Below are 24,312 nucleotides of genomic sequence, written 5' to 3' on the forward strand. Positions count from 1 at the left end.
TATCTGTATCCTTGAGTAGTGGTATGAGAACTACATTACAGACATATCCCTTTTTTTCCTTATACAAAGAACTCTTCAGATCTAGTTATAGAATATAATAACCTCTCAATAAAAATACCGGCTGTTTTCTTGGTTGACGTGTCATGAAACTAACAGTGAGGATAGCTGTAAAGAAAATTGACAAGGCATGAGGAATTGAAGAAAAGATTGATACTACTAGTAATGTTACTCAACCCTTTCTAAAGGAAGAAATTGAGGGAAATACCCCAGAAATTATGGGAGTGTCCATGAGTTGCATTGCTCTCCTTGATTCCCAACGATGGAAAAATGCAGACTAGTGCCATGATGAGTACTAAACCTCAGCTCGAAATATTCAGGAATTAAAGATGGAAATAGCAAATAATTGAAAGGAAGTACAATACTGGACATGCTTTCAAGGAGAAGGATGTTAATTCTGGCAGGTTAACATGTTGAAACCAAATTATGCACCAAGGGATCTCAAAAGTTAAGCACGATAATTGTTTTTATTGTTGGGGAAGAACATTTTATGGTTTAAGGCTGGAGTATGAAGGCAACAACACTATGGAGTTCACGGCTGAGCATCTTTACCATAATAAATTGGGAATATGCTAACGAGGTTATATGTATGTAACATGAGTCGCAATGGATCAGGACATTAATTTCAATCTGAAGATTCGTTTATGGATCATATTTCAAGATTTTATTGGGATCCTAAAAATTACGGATCCATATTTGGGATCTGTGGACATGAGCAAAATATTTGACTAGGGTTCAATATAAAAGTGATTTTATAAAATGGTCTAGCATACATTAGAAGGGTATTTCAGTGATTTTATATAAAATATGTAAACATTCACTCATTGCACTACTTAGTAATACTAATTGCTTAAATTTTCTAGTGATAGCAAAAATAGATTTTTATTTTGTTGTTGGGTCCTAGATGGTCCGAATCCAAACGGAGTTGGATTCAAACACCGATGATAGGATTCAAGGAATTCTTCTACTTGGATTCGATCCAATTAGGATCCAAGTGGATCGTGAACTAGACATTGATGGATCCGATCCAATCCATCCAATTGTTAGGGGTGAAACTTGGGTCGGGCTCGACCCGAACCCGACGGGTTCAACCCGATTTTGGCTCGGGTCGGGTCGGGCAAGTCAGAATTCGGGTCCGGTTAGGGTTCAAGAAAGCTGACCCGATTTTATTTCGGGTTGGGTTCGGGTTAAGGCATTGACAACCCGACCCAACCCAAAACCCGAAGTCTCCATGCTAAAATGCAAAGATTTTTGAAATTATAAGCAAAGGCAATGGCGTCATTTACTTTTCAAAGCTTACTTTTTAATCAAAAGTTTAACTTTTTCAGCCATTAGTCGATAATGTTTCTCTTTTCTCTCATTTTAATTATTTTTTACTTCTTCCAATACCCACATATAAAGTAGAATTCAATCTTCCTCCACGTGTACAACAACCACCCAAGAGAGTTACTTTCCATATAATATTTTTATATTAATCTCCTCTTTCCCAATTTCTAACTCTGACACCAAATAAACATAAGGGTAAATTATTATTACGTGTTGTACTCTTGAAAAAATAACCTACAAATGTTGGTTGTTTCCAAAACTCGTATAAATGTTATTTAAAAAAAAAAGGAACTGAAGGACGAAAATGCCCCTGTGATACCTTTCACCATTTGTTTTACCTTTTACCTTTTGCCTTTTACTTCATCAGAGCATACAAGAATGAGGGTTTTCCAGCCAAATCTTCTCCTCTCCGGCAATCGAAGACAAGCTCTAAGCCCTCTTCCTCCTTCAATCTTCCACTAAAACAGGTACAAGCTCTCTCTCCCTCTTTCCCTCAACATTATTGTTTGAAGAAAAGTAGGTTTCATAAATGAAAACTTTTTTATAAACATTAGGGTTGTTTTTTTTGTCCTCTTCCTCCTCCAATCTTCCACTACAGTAGGGTTTCATTCGAAGAGAAGTAGGGCTTCCCTCTGCATATTCAAGAAGGGTTTGGAGATCTCTCCCTCTCGTTCTCGAAGCCAAAATAGGTACTCGAAGCCAAAACAATGTAGTCGAAGCGAAAAAAGGATCAGTCGAAGCCAAAAATAGGTACACGAAGCCAAAATAGTCTAGTCAAAGTGAACAGAGGATTAGTCGAACAAAAATAAGCTGCTCGAAGCCAATAATAAGCTTCGAACTACTTTTTATTGCTTCGGACTACTTTTTATGGTTTCGAACTACTTTTTATTTTGGCTTCGAGTACTTATTATTGGCTTCGACTAACATATTTTTGGCTTCAAGTAACTTTTTTTGGCTTCAAGTAATTTTTTTTTTGCCTTCAAGTAATTTTTTTTTGGCATCGACTAACTTTTTTTGGCTTCGACTAATATTTTTTGGCTTCGACTAGCATTTTTGGCTTCAAGTAACATATTTTATACTTCAAGTAACTTGTTTTGCCTTCGACTACCAATTTTCGCTTCGACTATTATTTTCGGCTTCGAGTAACCCATTTTGGATTCGAATAACATATTTTTGGCTTTGAGGAACTTATAGTTGACTTCGACTAACTTGTTTTGGCTTCGAGTACCTCTTTTGGCTTCGACTAATCACTTTTTGGCTTTGATTAACCGATTTTGGATTCGAGCTACATATTTTTAGCTTCGAGTAACCTATTTTTGGCATCGAATAACCCGTTCGAGTGCCATTTTGGCTTCCACTACCCTTTTGGCTGGCGAGAGCTCTTTGGGTGGCATATTTTGGCTACAACCACCTATTTTTTGCTACGACTGAGTTATTTTTGGCTTGGACTAACTTATTTTGGATTCGAGTAATATATTTTTTGATTCGACTAACCATTTTGGATTCGAATAACATAGTTTGCCTTTGATTAAACTATTTTGGCCCTAAGCAACCAAATTTGGTCTTCAACTAATCTATTTTGGAATGGATTAACAACTATTTTCTCTTGTTACAGGTTTGATAGGTGCGGAAAATGATAAATGTCTTCTTTTATATTGCACTATGATGGGGATTTCGTACGACTATGTCAGTGGAGAGAGGAAATTTATTAACCGTGAATCACCCAATTAATTTACGGGAATTTCAACCTCTAATTCACCGTAAGATCATCACAGACGAAAGTGAGGTTTCGTTAGCAATAAAATGCTGATATGTTGTCGATCAATTTCAGACCACTTTGTATGATGTTGCAAACGAAGATCAAGCTCTTTCAATTTCTAGAGGGTTTAAAACCGTGTGCTCAGACTGAATTAGACATTCGGGTACAACCTAGCTGGCCTAATAAGGGATGGAAGGCGATAGACCTCCAATCAACGTTTAGGCTTTTGGATAATAATAGAGGGTTCAATTTTTTAAGCCTATACATAAGTAAGTCCAGGAAGAGATGAAGGTTCTAATTCCCTAAATGTAACTTCATCAATATTGCCCCCGAACGAAGTTCGTGTAAGTGCACTATCTTCTCCCCCAAGCATGCCTTCTACTTCCATGCCACATCAAAACAAGTTATTCAACGCAAAAAGTAAATTATTTGAAGCCAAAAATGCTTGTCGAAGCCAAAAAAAAGTTACTCGATGCCAAAAAAAATTACCCGAAGGCAAAAATATTACTCGAAGCAAAAAAAGAGTACTTGAAGCCAAAAAATGTTAGTCGAAGCCTTCGAGTACTTATTTTTTGCTTCGACTACATTGTTTTGGCTTCGAGAACGAGGGAGAGAGCTCCAAACCCTTCTTAAATATGCAGAAGGAAACCTTACTTCTTTTTGAATGAAACCCTACTGTAGTGGAAGATTGGACGAGGAAGAGGACATAAAAAACAACCCTAATGTTTATAAAAAAAAAATTCATTTATGAAACCTACTTCTCTTCAAAAAATAGCAGTAAGGGAAAGAGGAGAGAGAGCTTGTACCTGCTTTAGTGGGAGATTGAAGGAGGAAGAGGGCTGAGAGCTTGTCTTCGATCGTCGGAGAGAATATTTGGCCGGAAAACCCTCGTTCTAGTATGCTTCGATGAAGTAAAAGGTAAAAGGTAAAATGACCGTTCTCGTATGCTTCGATGAAGTAAAAGGTAAAAGGTAAAATGAATGGTTAAAGACTCTCTGTTTTTTTTTTTTGAATGGTTAAAGACTTAAAGGTTTAACAGGGCATTTTCGTCCTTCAATTCCCTTTTTTTTTAAATAACATTTATACAGGCCATTTCAAAAAAAACATTTATACAGGTTTTGGAAACAACCAACATTTTTAGGTTATTTTTTCAACACTACAGCACGTAATAGTAACTTACCCCAAACATAATTAGGAAACAACCCCCCTTTTCTCTTTCCCATCTTCTGACTCTAAACCCAACCCTCCTTTCATCTTTCTGGAGTTCTAAGTGCTAACAACTCCATATCTTCAAAGGTCGTAGGCAGGGCTGAGGAGGGCGGGGTTGAGGCCGCGGAAGAGAGAGGTTCCCAACTACTTTTTTTTTCTCTTTCTCCTTTTTTTTCTCTCAATTCCCACCTTGTAGAAATCACTCTTCCATCTAGGCTTTTTCTCAGCTTTCCCATGGAGTTAGTTTTGGTCTATTCTAAAATCAATGTCCTTGTTCTCATTTTAGCCCTTTTCTCACCCTTCCAATTTATTCAAAGCTCAATGGATTTTGGGCCTTTGAAAGTCGGGTTGGTTTCGGGCTGGGGAAATTGTTCCTCGGGTTGGGTCGGGTCGAACCCCACCAGGTTGGCACTCGGATCGGGTCAGGGTCGGGTTGAGGAAATGGTTCCTCGGGTGGGGTTTGGGTTGGCCTCAACCCGACCCTACGCGGCCCGAGTTGCACCCCTACCCATTGTCAATAGTCCGCATCAAGTTTAACCAAAAGAATTTCTAACATTAATCTAATCATAGAAACTCTTTATATGATGAGTGATAGTCTAAACTCAATTTTTCAGGAGACTTTTTGCTTCACGTACTAGAATTATTCTTAACTGTAACTACTCTTAAATGCAATTATTTGAAAATGAATCCAGTAAAGCCTGCATTTTTAATCTCAAAATAAATCACTAATAAAAAGAAAACCACAAAAATTAAGCGCAATCCTTCAAAGCAACGATTTGAATCCAAAGAGACTAGTAAATCCACAATTCTATTCCCATGTAAAGGGTTTTCATATTTTTCCATTTTTCAAAAAAAGAGATGCAACCCCACAGCAATCCAGATTACTGAAATTGCAGAAGAAAAAAAACCCAATAAATTTTTCATAATTAAGAGAAAAAGAGAAAACCCAAAAATGCAAAATTCAACAGGACAACAACGCAAATACCCACGAATAAAAATGAAACAATGAAGCCATGATAAAGAGAAAAACATCAGGCAAGAGAGGAATTACACAAAAGGCAATCACAAAATAGAGCTATAAAGAAAAAGAAAAAGAAAAAAAAAACCCACCAAGAGAAACATGAAAAAAAATAAAGAATAAAAAAGCAAGGGTGGGTCTGTAACATACCTCTAATTTCTCAAATCCATGCAATTACTATGCATTTTCTCTTGCTCAAGCAAGGCCTAAAACTCCATTAATAAAAACAAGGAAAATAAAGTGGGGATTTGTTCAGTTTCTGGCTGCCATGCGTCCTGCAAATAGAGCTTCTGAAGCTTTCTATTTTTGGCGGACAACCTCCTGCCACGTGGACACTTATGTGCCAGTAACCTTTTGTCCTTTTGTACATATCGGGAAAGGACGTGAGATAGAACCTGTATCGTCTCTATTCGGATATTTCGAGTAGTGAGAAGAAATAGAACCCTTCTCGTCTTTGCTGGGCCCGCTTTTTATGGCAAATGGAAGTATTTGTTGAACACATCTCTGGAAGCCCTTTGGTTCTTACGAAACCCAAAGTAAAGAAGGTTTCCAGAACGCCCTTGATGATTCCCCTAATACCCTCCAAAAAGTTTCCTGTAATATCCTCTCTTGAGTCTTGAGTCTTGAGTCTTGAGTCTTGAGTCTTAAGCATAGTTAGCAAAAGGTGATTAGGCGGGAAAAAAAAAAGTACAGGAAAAATTCGAGTTTAATACGCTGTTGGTTCTAAAATAAAAAAAACAGAAACACAAAAAAAATATATTTATAATTGGGAAGTGATGAATCCGCCTCTTTTGATTACTTGATACACCCGGGGCCAGTGTATGTGGCAATCAGCCCTGTTGAATCCTTCTGACGTGAAGTACATCATCCCCTCTGCACTCATTGATACACTGCTGCCGGGTGTCCTAAGTAATCTAAAGGGGCAGATTTATCACTTCCCTTAAAATTGGGAAATGATAAATCCGTCTCTTTTCATCACTTGGGACACCCAACTGCAGTGTATGTGGCAATCAAATTCGTTGAATCCTTACGAAGTGAAGTACATCAGCCCCTCCGCAGTCATTGGTACATTGTTGCTTGTTGCTGGGTGTCCCTAGTAATGAAAAGAGGCGCATTTATCATTTCCCTTAAAATTTTGTAATTTACAAAATATAGTGAGGGGTAAAGTTGGGACGTTAGCCAAAACGCATTTAATACATTTAAAACATGTTTTAAACATTTTCTTCAAAAGAGGGAGTTTTCTTTTCTTTTTTAACTGTGAGGGGACATTGGCTGCCATGAATTTTTTTAAGGATAAACTAGCAGCTCTAAGTGGTGAGAGGGGTTGAGCTAGCGCAGTGGCTAAAAATCAGGAAACTAGTGTCGAAGTGGCTAAAAATCAGGAAACAAAAAACTCTACTAGAAACCCGATATTGGAAAAGGGTTCTTGTGCTCGAGTGCAGATAGCTTATATGCGCTCGAGTGCAGGAAACAATGGTGGGGACACATTGTTGGAGTGATCCTAAGCATTCATTTGAAAGGCCCCATCATGAATGGGGTGTGTACCAAAAATCAGCTTCATTAGATCATCATATGGTGTCCATTTGTGGGTGCGAAAATGGACAGATATTGTTTGTCCACTAATCTGCTCATTTTTTCACCTCACAAATGGACACCCTAAGATGATCCAATGGAGCTGATTTTTGGTGGGCACCCTATCCGTGAAAGGGCCTTCCAAATGAATGCTTTGGATCCCCCCGCCAAAATGTGAGCCCACCCCTATTTTTGCACTCGAGTGTAGATAAGCTTATCTGCACTCAAGCGCAGAAACCTTTTAATATATATATAGCAGAAGAGAAAAGGAGAGAATTATTTGAATTTCTACCAAAATTCTAATAGAATTACACATCACTTTTTTTGGCTTTTTCTAACAAAGGCACCCATTCAACCCACATATTTTCAATTCTACCTCCTCCTTCATGCTTTTTAACAAAGGCACCCATTAAAGCTACATAATTTCAATCATACTCCCTTCACAATACCTATTTTACCTTTATGAATTTTTTATTATACATTTTGTCCACAAAGCCAACATGGTGGCTTTTTTCTTTGTAAAATTACAGATTGGGTGCATATGTTAAATAATACTACAGATTTTTGTAAACATATTGCATGATACTTCGGATTCAGGACACCTTTCAAAATATTGTCGGCCAGTGCATCGCACAGGGTTTTTTACTAGTGTGTGTATATATATATATATATATATATATATATATATATATATATATATATATATATATACACTAATAAAAAACCCTGTGCGATGCACACCTTTCAATATTTTGAAAGGTGTCCTAAATCCGTAGTATTATGTAATATTTTCACAAAAATCCGTAGTATTATGTAACATATGCACCCATTTCTGTAATTTTGCAAAGAAAAAACGCCACCATGTTGACTTTGTGGACAAAATGTATAATAAAAAATTCATAAAGAATGGTAAAATAGGTATTGTGAAGGGAGTAGGATTGAAATTATGTGGCTTTAATGGGTGCCTTTGTTAAAAAGCATAAAGGAGGGGGTAGGATTGAAAATATGTGGGTTGAATGGGTGCCTTTGTTAGAAAAAGTGAAAAAAATTGATGTGTAATTCTCATAGAATTGAGAGAAATTCAAATAATTCTCTCATTTTCTCTTCTGATATATATATATATATATATATATATATATATATATATATATATATATATACTAGTAAAAAACCCCGTGCGATGCACGGGCCGACAAAGAACTGTACGGACCACGTCATAGGTTGATCCAAACCGTCCATGTGATGGAACACAACATAAATAGGTTGTGCCCCAAAAATCATTTCCATAGGCCTATCCTAGCCCTCCAATCTATAGATGTTTCCATAATTCCTCTTATCTTAAATCCGATGGTCAAGATCACCCTATAGTTTTTTAATTAACAAACCATAAAGGAGGGGGGTAAGATCGAAATTATATGGCTTTAATGAGTGCCTTTGTTAAAAGCATAAAGGAGGGGGTAGGATTGAAATTATTTGATCTAATGGGTGCCTTTGTTAAAAGCATAAAGGGGGGTAGGATTGAAATTTTCTCGGTGAAAAGCAACTGTTGCTAGAAAATAAAATAAAAAGGTAATCATTACAAATAAAAGATCCTCATGCAAAGATGCGCATGGCAAAGGATGGCAAATGTTGGTAGCAAAAAAAAAGAAAGTAATCATTACAAAAAAAAGTAAATAAGCTAAAGTTATAAAGTTTTCAATGGAAAATTACCTATAAATGGTTACAAAGTTTTTAAATTATGAAAAAAATACGAACAACATGTAGTAATATATGACAATTACTGGAAAAAAGTCAAACATCTCTGACATAACTATACACAGAAATACAGTGTATATCTTTCTCTTTAAAATGAGGTATACACAGAAGCTGCATGTATATTGGGTAAATTGAGGGGACGTATTCCTTTCTATACACAGAAATATAGTGTATATCTTTCTCTTTAACAGGAGGTATACACAGAAGCTGCATGTATATGGGGTAAGATTGAAATTATATAGTTGGATGGGTGCATTTGTTCAAAAAAGTCAAAAACTGTGACGTGTAAATCTCACAGAATTTTAGAAATATTCAAAAACTTCTCTAAGTTCTCTTCTGCTATAATATATATAGATATATATATATATATATATATATATATATACTATATATATATATATAGAGAGAGAGAGAGAGAGGAAATGGTTTGTGTGCAGCTGCACAGATAAGTTATCTGTGCACTTATCTGTGCATGACTGCACAAACCATAGTGGGGCCACATTTTTTGTGGGATCCAAAGCATTCATTTGGAACACCCTTCCATGGATAGGGTGTGTACTACCTATAGGATCATCCTAACCCAATCAAAGTTGGAGGGGGAAATGGATATACACTGTTTCTGCCCATTTTTCCCTCTACAAATGGCAGGGTTAGGATGATCCTAAATGACTGATTTTTGGTATACACCCTATCCATAGAAGGGCCTTCCAAATGAATGCTTTGGATCCCCCAAAAAATGTCCCCCCCCTCATGGTTTGTGCAGCCATGCACATATAGATTATCTATGCAGCTGCACACAAACCATTTCCTTATATATATATATATATATATATATATATATATATATATATATTATAGCAGAAGAGAAATTAGAGAATTTTTTGAATATTTCCAAAATTCTGTGAGATTTACAAGTCAAAGTTTTTGACTTTTTTGAACAAATGCACCCATTCAACTATATAATTTCAATCTTACCCCATATATATGCAGCTTCTGTGTATACGTCCTGTTAAAGAGAAAGATATACACTGTATTTCTGTGTATAGGAAGGAATACGTCCCCTCAATTTACCCCATATACATGCAGCTTCTGTGTATACCTCCTTTTAAAGCGAAAGATATACACTGTATTTCTGTGTATAGTTATGTCAGAGATGTTTGACTTTTTTCTAGTAATTTTCATATATTACTACATGTTGTTCGTATTTTTTTCGTAATTTAAAAACTTTGTAACCATTTATAGGTAATTTTTCATTGAAAACTTTATAACTTTAGCTTATGTACTTTTTTTTGTAATGATTACGAGATTTTTTTTTTTTGCTACCAACATTTGCCATCATTTGCCATGCGCATCTTTGCACGAAGGATCTTTTATTTGTAATGATTACTTTTTTTTTTCTAGCAACAGTTGCCATCCGCATCTTTTCACCGAGAAAATTTCATTCCTACCCCCTTTATGCTTTTAACAAAGGCACCCATTAGATCAAATAATTTCAATCCTACCCCCTCCTTTATGCTTTTAACAAAGGCACCCATTAAAGCCATACAATTTCGATCTTACCCCCTCCTTTATGGTTTTTTAATTAAAAAACTATAGGGTGATCTTGACCATCGGATTTAAGATAAGAGGAATTATGGAAACATCTATAGATTGGAGGGCTAGGATCGGCCTATGGAAATGATTTTTGGGGCACAACCTATTTATTTTGTGTTCCATCACATGGACGGTTTGGATCAACCTATGACGTGGTCCGTACAGTTCTTTGTCGGCCCGTGCATCGCACGGGGTTTTTTACTAGTATGGAACAGATACAACTCACATATTTCTTGAATTTTTTGAAATTTTGAATTTCTCCCAAAATTCTGTGAGAATTACACATCACTTTTTTGACCTTTTTTAACAAAGGCACCCATTCAACCCACATATTTTCAATCCTACCCCCTCCTTTATGCTTTTTAACAAAGGCACCCATTAAAGCCATATAATTTCAATCCTACCCATTTTTCGGCATTATTTGAAAAAGCAAATCATGATTTTCTAGCCATCTTCTTCAAAGGCTACGTCTCGCCCATTCTTTGCAATTGTATGTGTTCAGAGATTTGTCTTATTAGACGTGGTGAAAAACTGGCAATAATAAGTACGCAAAGAAGCTAGCAATAATAATCATTACGGAGTAAAGTTTCGGAGGGAAATTACAGACAACGGGTACCTGTATATGACAATTACAGAAAAACTACAAAGAAGAGGTATCGAAATATGACAATTACGAAAAAACCACTTTTTCTTAGTAATTTTTTTATGATATTACGAATTCCGTCTTGAAACATATTTACGAATTTCGGGCACCTTCAGAAGAACAACATATTATGGAAACCTCTATAGATTGGAGGGCTAGGATCAGCCTATGGAAATGATTTTACGGACACAATGTATTGATGTTGTGTTCCATCACATGGACAGTTTAGATCAACCTATGATGTGGTCCGTACAGTTCTTGGGCCGGGTACAGGTCCAAGATTCGTGACCCGTAAATTTTCCCGAGTCATTTTGACCTCGCCCGTGTCACCCGGACCCGTACAGGTCGGGTCAAACCCTCCCATATTTTTCAAAATCTTTTTGATGGGCCCAAAAATTAATTTCTTCAAATCTTTGAACTGGTCTATCCCCCACAGTTGGTGGGCCCAAAAATTAATTTCTTCAAATCTTTGAACAAGGTAGGCCCCACCTGTATTTTTCAAAATGAATTGTACGCACCACCCATTATCCAAAAGTCTCCATTTGATAATCATAGCCCTCCGATCTAAAGAAAAACTGCAAATTACGAAAACCTCTATAGATTGGAGAGTTGTGATCATCTATGGTGTGGGTCGTGCATTAACATTAAGGCCAAATTGTAGGCCCCACCCATATTTTTCAAATGAAGTTTACGGTCAACGCCATAGGATGATCCAAGCAAGCCATTTGATGGGCCGCGATGCAAATAGGTTGTGCCCCCAAAATCATTTCGATGGGATGATCGCAACCCTCCGATCTATAAGGTTTCCGTAATATGCAGTTTCTCTATTGTCTATCATGAGAAGCTAAATATAATTTTTTCCCACTCCCCGTGCATCGCACGGGGTGGATGCACGGGGGTGTCCCACTAGTGTGTGTGTGTGTGTGTGTGTGATGAAATGGTTTGTGTGCAGATGCACAGATAGCTTATCTATGCATGGCTGCCACAAACCATGGGGGGCCACATTTTTGGAGGGATCTAAAGCATTCATTTGGAAGGCCCTTCCATGGATAGGGTGTGTACCAAAAATCAGCCCTATACGATCATCCTAACCCTGCCATTTGTGGAGGGAAAAAATGGGCAGAAACAATGTCTGTCCATTTTCCCCTCCAACTTTAATTGGGTTAGGATGATCCTATAGGGCTAATTGTCGGTACACACCCTATCCATGGAAGGGCCTTCCAAATGAACGCTTTGGATCCCTCCAAAAATGTGGCCCTCCCATGGTTTGTGGCAGCCATGCACAGATAAACTATCTGTACAGCTGCACACAAACCATTTCCTCTCTCTCTCTCTCTCTCTCTCTCTATCTATATATATATATATATATATATATATATATATATATATATATATATATATGAGCAAAAAGATTATACGCTCAACCGTTTGAGCCTTGGGTACGGTTGAGGTTTTAAAACACATGCGATTGGGTTTTTTGGTGGACCTCACGTGCTTAGCTCGACGAAAAGAATAGAAAAAAAAACCCAGCATATGATACCCTCTTATCTCTCTCTCTCTCTCTCTCTCTCTCTCTCTCTCTCTCTCTTGTCTCTGGAAAGTTCCCAACCCAATCACAGATGAAGGTCTCTCTCTCTCAACGTCTCTACTCTCTCTCTCTCTCTCTCTCTCTCTCTCTCTCTCTCTCCGTCCTTCTCCGGGCGCCACCTCCTTCACGACGGGTGCCACCTCCTTCTCCGACGCACAGGTATGTATTTTCCATTTTCTTTTTTTCGTATTAACTGCTATTCTAGGGTTTTTTTTTTCATTTTTTAATGGTTTAAGGGGTTTTGATTCAAGGGGGATTTTGATTCAGGGGGGTTTTTCGTTTTTAATGGCTTTAAGGGGTTTTGAATCAAGCGGGGTTTTGAATCAAGGGTTTCTTTTCCTTTTTTAAGCTGATTCTTTAGGGTTTTGTTTTCTTCTTAAAATCTAGGGTTTCTTTTTTCTTTTTTTAACTGATTGTTTAGGTATGTGTTTTGTTTTTTTTTTTTTTTGGGAAAAAACTTATCTAGGGTTTCTGTTTTTTTTCTTCTTTGGACTAATCTTACATCACTCCCTCTCCTCTTTTTTCAATTTTTTTTTCCGGTATAATGCTATTCTAAATTTGTTGTTGTTTATTAACGGATTAAAGGGGTTTGGATTCAAGATATGGAGTTAGGGTTTGTATTTTTGTGTAGATTCAAGACATGGAGTTAGGGTTTGTATTTTTATTTGGATTTAAGACATGGAGTTAGGGTTTGTTTTTCTTAAACTAATATTCCATGGGAAAAAAATGTCACGGTTGCTAAAGAAGGCCTAGACATGATTTAATTTGCGTACAAAAAATTCAACCATGATGTTATTTTGGTATTTGGGTAATGAAAAGTTAATCCATGATGGAAGGATATTTTGATGGCATTGCATGAGAACAAGAAGAATATCAGTTGTGGGTGAGTACTCTTTCCCTCTCTAGTTGTCCCTTAGTTTTTATTAAATTGTTGTTGTGTGATGATGATGGTCCCCCTGTTTTTGGCTAACCATTAAGTTAGATGGTGTCATTTTCATTTGACCATATAGAATCAAAACAGAAGACTGGTTTGTAAGGCCTTTTTCCATGGCTGATATCAGTAGGAAATGACCTATAGAGCTTTCCTAGAATCACTCTATTAAAATAAGATTTGTGGCCCGTGGAAAAAAAAACCTTTGTTTATGAAAACCCTTCGTTACCATTTTCTGATTTAGGGATTTACGCTTGGAGGTGCTTTCATTTTTTTTTACCAAATCCACAATGTTATGTCATGATGATGCTGCTCTTGTTAATTGATGAATTAATTGATCCAATGTTGTTTGAACAACATAGTTATTTTGCTGACATTCTCTTATTTTGCATGTAAGAGAAACTATTGTGATGGCTTCCTCAAGCAGCAACAATGGTAATTCATTTAGTGTACAAGCAACGTCCAAGAACTGTCTATGTGAGCAGCCAGCGGTATTGAAAATTACCAAAGTAACGCAAACGGAAACAGAGGCCGCCCACACTACAGTTGCAATATGCCCCGGGTCAGTAAACATTCAATTTTTGTAATGTAGTCTTCTTTTATGCAACTTGTGGGAATTCTAATGTGTAACCAATGTTCAGGGCCGCAATATTTCCGTTAGGCTGACGTTGATTCATACGGGACTGAGGTTGGTAGGGTGTCAAGGCCTTACAATGGAAGAGAAGGAAATGCCGAGAATAGGACAATCGAAGACCGCGTGAATGCATTGGAGAATGAAAATACCATGTTAAAGAATGAAAATACCATGTTGAAGAATGAAATTTGGATGCATAAAGTATTAGAAATTGTTGGTTTTTTTTCCTTACTTTTCATGAAACCAAAGTCTTAAATTGGGTTGAAACATTATGGGGGTGTTGGCAATGTAATTATTTTCATGGACGGAGAAACTTGATGGTGGCGTTGGCAATGTACTTATTTTCATACTTTGAATGTGAATTACTGATCTTTTTACCAACTTGCCTCATTTAATTGCTCTTGCTAATCTTAGAGAGGTGATGGAACATTAACGTATAAGATAGGAGCATATCGAAAGTAGTATTTTTTTTGAAAATTCATGTCGAAAGTTGTATGAATGGTAATGCAAATGCCACTCTCTGCTGCAAGATTTGTATACGATTGAAACCGAATTTGGTAAGCTCAAGTACAACATCATTCCTATCCTTCCTTAGTTGTAAAGTGGTTAATGAAAACTACTTTTTATAACTAGCAGCTTCTGAAGATTGCTGATTTTCCCATATTTATCGAGAAGAAGATTCTTTGGATGATTGCTTGGCTATTTTTAGTACATTGTGTGGGAATAAAATAAATTGCCATTATATGAAGTTGGTTTTTAATTTTGAGCATTGAGGATTGTCGGGTGCTTAAGAATCACTTTAGTTTTGGACCTGATCTTGGGAACTTGTACTTGTGTCGTCTGAAAGAATTTTATTTGTTAAAAAAAGTCAATCCTGAACAAATAGAGCAAAGGCTAAAAATATATCATATACAAAATGTCCACAAAGTTGTTCGATACATTGTGTTTGCCCATTTACAGTTGAAGCCACACTCAAAGTCAATACATCAATGGCATAAAGGTGACTAAGACAATTTCCAATTCGAAAGAAAACATTTTTCTTTAGGTTTCTAGATAACTTCAAAGACAAGTGGCTGAGAAAAAAAGTCTACTTTTAATGGACCAAACTCGCCCAAATCAATTGGTTATTGACTCAACTTAGTACTAGATGTTCCTGGGGATTTCATTTTAAAATTTACTAGTGAACCTTTCATGCATTCGTGCTATTATGTAAAGCACTTATTTCTTATATGCATTCCAAATAGTCAAATAAAGCCAGAAACGTTTGTGGTTCTTTTCTCTTTGCATTGATAAACTCTATTGGCAGAGTTTGAGGAATATGCGTCAACATGAACAACTAAGCTATATGGTACAGGAATATAAAAAAAAAGAGCTCATGATCACAATCAACAGAGAGAAGAAAAATCATATTAAAGGAAAGGACAAAAGAAATATGTCCCTATTTTCAACATGGAACACAGAAGTGGATATCAAATTTAACAAAACATATTCCTCGCATAACAGTTTCCTTAATGATATTCATATATTCTATCCACTTTCTACTCCTATAATGCCTATTAAAACACAAAACAGAAACAACTCTTCTAAAGTAAAGCAGCAGCAGCAGGTTCTGATAACTCTTCTCAGCCCAATGGCAACAGTCTTCTCAGCCCAATACAAAGATTTAAATACTTCATACAATGGCAACAGTTGCCATCAAATACAAACATATAAGCACTTCACATAATGCCAACGAAAAAAAGTGTCTCAATAAAACAAAAGCAATTGCAGCAGTGGTTCCTCTTCATTAGTAATGTAGCATTAGCCATCAACACCCAAAAAAAGCAGCAGCAGCAGGGTCTAATAAGTCTTCTCAGCCCAAAATGCCTGCAAGATTAGTCCAAAGAAAAAAAAAACAGAAACCCTAGATAAGTTTTTTCCCTAAAAAAAACAAAACACATACGTAAACAATCAGTTAAAAAAAGAAAAAGAAACCCTAGATTTTAAGAAGAAAACAAAACCCTAAAGAATCAGTTTAAAAAAGGAAAAGAAACCCTTGAATCAAAACCCCCCTTGATTCAAAACCCCTTAAAGCCATTAAAAACGAAAAAACCCTTGAATCAAAACCCCCGCAAACCATGAAAAAAACGAAAAAAACCCTAGAATAGCAGTTAATACAAAAAAAACTCTTGAATCAAAACTCCCCTTGAATAAAAACCCCTTGAACCATTAAAAAAATGAAAAAAAACCCTAGAATAGCAGTTAATACGAAAAAAAGAAAATGGAAAATACATACCTGTACGTCGGAGAAGGAGGTGGCGCCCATCGTGAAGGAGGTGGCGCCCGGAGAAGGACGGAGAGAGAGAGAGAGACCTTCGTCTGCGATTGGGTTGGGAACTTTCCAAAGACGAGAGAGAGAGAGAGAGAGAGAGAGAGAGAGAGAGAGAGAGAGAGAGAGAGATAAGTGGGTATCGTATGCTAGGGTTTTTTCTAATCTTTTCGTCGAGCTAAGCAGGTGGGGCCCACTAAAAAACCCAATCGCATGTGTTTTAAAACCTCAACCGTACCCAAGGTTCAAACGGTTGAGCGTATAATCTTTTTGCTCTCTCTCTCTCTCTATATATATATATATCAGAAGAGAAAAGGAGAGAATTATTTGAATTTCTCGCAAAATTCTATGAGAATTACATATCACTTATTTTGACTTTTTTTAACAAAGGCACCCATTCAACTCACATATTTTCAATCCTACCCCCTCCTTTATGCTTTATACAGTTCTTTGTCGGCCCGTGCATCACACTGGGTTTTTTACTAGTATGTATATATGTATACATATATATACATATATATATATATATATATGTATACATATATATACACATATATACATATATATGCACATATGTATATATGTATATATGTGTGTATATATATATATATATATATACACATATATACATATATACACATATATATATATACACATATATACATATATACACATATATATATATATATATACACACATATATATATATATATATATATATATATATATATATATATATATATATATATATATATATATATATGAGGAAAATGATTGTGAGCTTGAAGCTCATATAGCTTATATGAGCTTGAGGGCCCAAACACATGGGTTCCAAATTTTTTGTGGTGATCCAAACCACTCATTTACAAGGCCCCATCATAGATAGGGTGTGTACCAAAAATCAGCTCCATTGGATCATCCTAACCCCTCCAAAAGCGGAGGGCAAAAATGGGCAAATTTGTGGCAAACGGTGTCTGTCCATTTTGCCCTCCACTTTTGTATGGGTTAGGATGATCTTATGGAGCTGATTTTTTGTACACACCCTATCTATGTAAGGGCCTTTCAAATGAATGCTTTGGATCATCCTAACAATGTGGGCCCACATGTGTTTGGGCCCTCAAGCTCATATAAGCTATATGAGCTTCAAGCTCACAATCATTTTCCTCTATGTATATATATATATATATATATATATATATATATATATATATATATAGATGGACGGTTTGGATCAACCTATATATATATATATCTATATAGATAGATAGACATATATATATATATATATAATCTTATTATATACATATATACATATATATATAATAAGATTATATATATATATATATATATATATATATATATATATATATATATATATATATATATATATAAAACCCCGTGCGATGCACGGGCCGACAAAGAACTGTACGGACCACATCATAGGTTGATCTAAACCGTCCATGCGATGGTGCAAAACATCAATATGTTGTGCCCGTAAAATCATTTCCATAGGCTGATCCTAGCCCTCCAATCTATAGAGGTTTCCATAATTTAAAAAGCATAAAGGAGGGGCGTAGGATTGAAATTATGTGGCTCTAATGGGTGGCTTTGTTAAAAAGCATAAAGGAGGGGTTAGGATTGAAAATATGTGGGTTGAATGTGTGCCTTTGTTAAAAAAAGTCAAAAAAAGTGATGTGTAATTCTCATAGAATTTTGGGAGAAATTCAAATAATTCTCTCCTTTTCTCTTCTGCTATATAGTATACTGGTAAAAAAACCCATGCGATGCACGGGCCGACAAAGAACTGTACGGACCGCATCATAGGTTGACCCAAACCGTCCATGTGATGGAACACAACATCAATAGGTTGTGCCCCAAAAATCATTTCCATAGGCTGATCCTAGCCCTCCAATCTATAGAGGTTTCCGTAATATGTTGTTCGTCTTAAATCGGATGGTTAAGATCATCCTATAGATTTTTTATTAAAAAATCATAAAGGAGGGGGGTAAGATTGAAATTATGTGGCTTTCATGGGTGCCTTTGTTAAAAGAGCATAAAGGAGAGGGTAGGATGGAAATTATGTGGCTTTCATTGGTGCCTTTGTTAAAAAGCATAAAGGAGGGGGTAGGATAGAAAATATGTGGGTTGAATGGGTGCCTACGTTAAAAAAAGACAAAAAAAGTGATGTGTAATTCTCATAGAATTTTGAAATAATTCAAAAAATTCTCTCATTTTCTCTTCTGAGAGAGACGTCTAAAAATGCTGGAAGGGTGGTACTCTGTGCATAAATGTAGAGTTTCAAAAAAAATCTAAAATTTCTTCACGATTTTACCCTTGCATGTAGACTAACATAGATGAATATATGGTACATATGTTAAGGGTTGAATCGTACAAATCTAATGGAGGTAAGGGGTAAATGGGAGAGACGTGTTAAATTTAGAGAGTTTTCAAACAAAACTCTACGTGAAGAAGAGCAGAGGAGACGTATCTAATAAGAAATATCTCTAACAGCCCAATAGTATATAGAGTAGATATTTATCTCTTTAAAGCAGCTCTTAAACAGTAAAAATATGTGTAGAAAAGCTGCTATTTTCCTTATCTAATAAGAAATATATCTGACAGCCCAATAGTATCTAGAGTAGATATTTAACTCTTTCAAGCAGCTCTTAAACAGTAACAATATGCGTAAAGATTCATGTGTCAATATAATGGGCTAAAACGGGTGACACGGCAGAAAAATAGGAATATGATACCAAAAAAAATAGTTAAAAACATGTAGAAACAATAAGCAAAAAAAGTATGCATAACCACTTACCTAGTAATGAAAAAAAATGCAAAAGAAAAAGTTTTCTAGGTCGACAAAGAACTGTATGGACCACAATATAGGTTGATCCAAATCGTCGATGTGATGGAACACAACATCAATCGGTTGTGCCCGTGAAATCATTTACATAGGTTGATCCTAGCCCTCCAATCGATGCACAGGCCGACAAAGAACTGTACGGACCACATTATAGGTTGATCCAAACCGTCCATGTGATGGAACACAACATCAATTGGTTGTGCCCATAAAATCATTTCCATAGGCTGATCCTAGCCCTCCAATTGATAGAGGTTTCCATAATTGTTATTCCCCTTCAGGTGCCCGGAATCCGTCAATATTTTGGAAGTGTCCCGTATGCGTAATATCAAGTAGTTTGTTCGTCATTGTCATATGTCTACACCTCTTCTTGGTAGTTTGTTCCATAATTGTCATATACAGGCACCCCGTGTCGATACTTTTGTATTAAATGAGAAAGCAATGGACGATTTTACCCTCAAATAATTTCTCACAGATATAGATGTTAGATAGCAGCAAAGGGGTTAATGGTAAAAGAGTAATGCTGACGTGTAAAGGTGATAAGGATTTGTGGGCACAGGGGGTATTTGAAATTTCAATGCGTGGGAATGTGAGGGCATATGAGGCATTTCTCGGTTTTGGCTGAGGTGAAAATTCGACAGAATTTTGAGAAAATTCAAAAAAGCCTGGGCTTTTCCTCCCAGCTTATTATAGAATATATATATATATATAAGGAAAAGGATTGTACACTCGACCGTACCTAAAGTTAGGTACGGTAGAGTGCCAAATCACATGGGTCCCCCATTTTTGGTGGGCATCTAAACCATTCATTTGCAAGGCCCCATCATAGATAGGGTGCATACCAAAAATCAGCATCATTGAATCATCCTAACCCCTCCAAAACTGGAAGCCAAAATGGGCAGATTTGTGGACAAACACTGTCTGTCCATTTTGGCCTCCACAAATGGATGGGTTAGGATGATCCTATGGAGTTGATTTTTGCTATGCACCCTATCTATGATGGGGCCTTGCAAATGAATGGTTTAGATGCTCACCAAAAATGTGGGACCCATGTGATTTGGCACTCTACCGTACCTAACTTTAGGTACGGTCGAGCGTACAATCTTATTCCTCTATATATATATATATATATATATATATATATATAGAGAGAGAGAGAGAATAGAGTTCCTAAGGTGTCACCTCATATAGCTTATATGAGGTGGCGCTCACAAAACATAATGGGCCCACATTTTTGGGGTGATCCAAACCACTCATTTGAAAGGCCCTTAGATGGATATGGTGCCTACAAAAAATCAGGTCCATAGGATCATCCTAACCCTTCCATTTATGGAGGTTAAAAATGGGCAGATTTGTGGAGGTTTTTACCCATCCATTTCAACCTCCACAAATGGAAGGGTTAGGATGATCATATGAAGTTAATTTTTTGGGCACACCCTATCTATGTGAGGGCCTATCAAATGAATGCTTTGGATCATCCAAACAAAGTGGGCCCCTTATGTTTTTAAGCGCCACCTCATATAAGCTATATGAGGTGACACCTTAGGAACTCTATTCTCATATATATATATATATATATATATATATATATATATATATATATATATATATATATATAAAGAGCTCTCACACCCTGGTGTAGATAACTTATCTACACCCTAGGCTTATAATATAGTGGGGGCCACATTGTTTGGGTGATCCAAAGCATTCATTTTATGGGCCCTCGCATAGATAGGGTGTGCCCGAAAAATCAGCTCCAAGGCTCATCCCAATCCTTCGATTTGAGGAGGTAAAAATGGACGTGTATAAACCTTCACGAATTTGTCCATTTTTCCCTCCATAGTTCGAAGAGTTGGGATGATCCTATGGAGCTGATGTTTTGGGCACACCCTATCGATGTGAGGGCCCATCGAATAAATGCTTTGGATCACCCAAACAATGCGGCCCCCACTGTCTTTTAAGCTTGGGTGTAGATAAGTTATCTACACTAGGGTGTAGGAGCTATCTGGACATGGTCCCGCTAGTGCTGTATTTGAACATTATATCATGGTCCCACCAGTGGTGTATCTGGACATTATAGCATGGTCTCGCCAGTGGTGTATCTGGACATTATAGTATGATCCAGTCAGTAGTGTATCTGGACATTATAGCATGGTCCCCCAGTGGTGTATCTAGACACTATAGCATGGTCCCGCCAGTGGTGTATCTGGGCATGGTCCCGCCAGTGGTGTATTTGGACACGGTCTCTCTCTCTCTCTCTCTCTCTCTCTATATATATATATATATATATATATATATATATATATATATATATATATATATATATAAAGAGAGAGAGAGAGAGAGAGAGAGAGAGAGAGAGAGAGAGGAAACTGTTGGTGCGTTTAAGCTCACCAAACTTTTGGTGAGCTTAAACGCCCCAATCACATGGGGGCCCACTTTGTTAGGTGATCCAAAGCATTCATTTTAAAGTCCCTTACATGGATAGGGGGTGTACCAAAAATCAGCTCCATAGGATCATCCTAACCCCTCCATTTGTGGAGGACAAAAATGGACAGACACAAATCTGCCCATTTTTGTCCTCCACAAATGAAGGGGTTAGGATGATCCTATGGAGCTGATTTTTGGTACACCCCCTATCTATCATAAGGCCTTTAAAATGAATGCTTTGGATCACCTAACAAAGTGGGCCCCCATGTGATTGGGGAGCTTAAGCGCACCATAGGTTTGGTGCGCTTAAGCTCACCAACAGTTTTCTCATATATATATATATATATATATATATATATATATATATATATATATATATGCTAGCGTCCATCGTAGAAGGCATTTCGCAGAAGGTCTGCCGCATGTCAGGATAGCCACCTCGTGAATGATGACAAAATCTGCTGAAAAGTGAGCCTCCCTAGCTTTCCTGACGTACGACAGACCATCTGCAAAATGCCTTTTGAGATGGATGCTAGCAAATCCCTACATATAAAAGTGGTTGTGGAGGGTCGAGCACATAACTTATCTGCTCTATAGGGCAAAACACAGTTGGGGCCCACATTGTTTTTGTGATGCAAACCATTCAGTTGATGGACCCTGTCATAGAAAAGGGTGTGCCCAAAAATCAGCTCAATAGGATCATCCCAACCCTTTGATTTGGGTTGGTTAAAATGTCGTGGTATAAATTTCCACAAAGCTGTCTAATTTTAACCTCCACAAATCGAAGGGTTAGGATGATCCTATTGAGCCGATTTTTTGGATCACCCAAAAAATGTGGCTGCCACTGTATTTTAAGCCCACAGAGTAAATAAGTGATCTACTCCGAGGAGTAGGAACTCTTTTCTCGTATGAGATGATGATTGTAGTATAATCCGTTGCTAGGGGCTTACCAAAGTTTTGATTTTTTTTTTACATATTTTTTAGTAAGTTATATATATTCGCCCCCTTTTCTAACTTCGGACAGCCCCTTACACTAGAAGAGGCTGTCCCAATTAAGAAAAGGTGCTGAATATATCACTTCCCTTTTGAACAGCTAATTTGTGGGGACCGATCACCTTCGAGCCTAGCCCCTTGCACTCATCTCTCTCTAAAGGAAAATCTGCTCGTCTGTCAAGTGACACTTGGCAGTTGTTGATTTGCCTATGAATGTCTTAACCACAATGGAAAATGCCCCATCTACATTCATGAAAAGTTGATTTGGGTTGCAAGTAAGAACAAGTCCCCTCAAAGTCGTGGGTTCAACTCTTCAAGGAGAGTTAGCCACAACCTTCCTAAACCTAGAGATTAATGTTAAAATTGGTAATTTTCAATGTGATGTTTCCATCCAGCCATTATGCTTCCAGATTCTTCTATCCAGCTGTGAGATTTCCAGCTCACTCAAATCACCTTGGTGTACATTCCTTGTATACTATCCTGTAATTCTTTGTTTTTCTTTATGTTTGTGCATCCCTTGATTGAGGGGATTTATCTCTTTACATCCCATGACTTTGGGGATTTGATTTTGTAAAAAACTCTACAAATATGTACGTTCACTCATGAAGTAATACAACAGTTCTTATTAAATTTTCATGGTATCAGAGCATTAGGTCTGAGACATATTTTCTCTTTTCCTGGGTTCTTCTACCCCTTTGCTCAACCATGTCGACCAACAATTCCAATGTTTCTGAAAATTCTCCATCAAAGACTCTTGATAATTCATCAAGCATTCCCCTCAATGACCATTACAGTAGTCCATTCTACCTTCATCCATCTGATAATCCACGAAATATCTTGGTCTCCACCCTTCTTGATGGTGACAACTATCAGACATGGAGCAGGGCTATGCAAATGGCTCTCACGACAAAGAACAAACTCTAGTTTGTTGACGGTTCTCTCCCACAACCAGATGCATCTTCTCCGAACCATGGTTTGTAGTCTCGTTGCAACATGATGGTCCTTTCCTGGCTCCTCGATGCAATATCCAAAGATCTTTGAGACAGCATTATTTACTCGGATACTGCAGCTGCTGTTTGGACCGATCTTGGCGAGCGTTTTTCTCAAGGGAATGCCGCAAAAGTTTATCGCATTCGATGTGATATCATCAGCCATCTCCAAGAACAACTTTCAATTTTTGCATATTATACCAAGCTGAAAGCTCTCTGGGACGAGTTGTCATCCTACCTCGTCCTCCCTCCTTGCTCCTGTGGAGTAATAAAGGCTCTTGCTGAGTTTCAGTTGCAAGAGAAACTCATGCAATTTTTAATGGGGCTTAACAACTCGTTTTCTGCTATTCGGAGCTAGATCCTGTTAATGGATCCGCTACCCACAGTCAACAAAGCCTATAGTCTTGTTCTTCAAGAAGAGAATCAAAGGCTGATGCGCTCTAGGTACGAGACACACATTGATGGCACTGTTGTTGTAGCCAATCAGGCCACCACTACTACCATCGCCCCATCTGTTGTTGCAGTTCAAAACCAGCACAATTTTAGCCGTAATAATGTGACCAAGCCGCGTCGCGAGCGCCCTCATTGCACCCACTGCAACAAACTTGGCCACACAGAAGATCGTTGTTATTCCAAACATGGATATC

The 24,312-nt window shown here is 37.2% G+C and overlaps 2 protein-coding genes across 10 annotated transcripts in view; one reads left to right on the plus strand and one right to left on the minus strand.

Moving 5' to 3' along the window:
• The window catches only part of LOC143887793 (uncharacterized), a 34,743-nt gene extending 28,992 nt beyond the window's left edge, over positions 1–5,751 (minus strand). For 3 of the 9 annotated variants that reach the window (XM_077391972.1, XM_077391975.1, XM_077391971.1), the window contains exons 1-2: positions 5,520–5,751; positions 3,949–4,043 (exon numbers count right to left, since the gene is read on the minus strand). Coding sequence is in view for 2 of the 9 variants with exons in the window: in XM_077391969.1 (XP_077248084.1) it covers positions 1,703–1,712 (10 nt within the window). In the remaining 7 variants the exon portion in view is untranslated. Of the gene's footprint in view, positions 1–1,702; positions 2,697–3,948; positions 4,044–5,519 lie in introns of those variants that run through there. The other 6 variants (XM_077391976.1, XM_077391973.1, XM_077391970.1 and 3 more) reach the window with 4 other exon arrangements.
• Positions 5,752–23,381: 17,630 nt separating this feature from the next.
• Positions 23,382–24,023, plus strand: LOC143888697 (uncharacterized). Its single transcript, XM_077393126.1, has 2 exons — positions 23,382–23,599; positions 23,723–24,023. The coding sequence occupies exons 1-2, from the start codon at positions 23,382–23,384 to the stop codon at positions 24,021–24,023; spliced, it is 519 nt and encodes a 172-aa protein (XP_077249241.1).
• The last annotated feature ends 289 nt before the right edge of the window (positions 24,024–24,312 follow it).

Source organism: Tasmannia lanceolata, unplaced genomic scaffold (genome assembly GCF_043159265.1).
Source record: "Tasmannia lanceolata isolate RefF3 unplaced genomic scaffold, GAP_Taslan_0.1 ptg000012l, whole genome shotgun sequence".
NCBI lineage: Eukaryota > Viridiplantae > Streptophyta > Magnoliopsida > Canellales > Winteraceae > Tasmannia > Tasmannia lanceolata.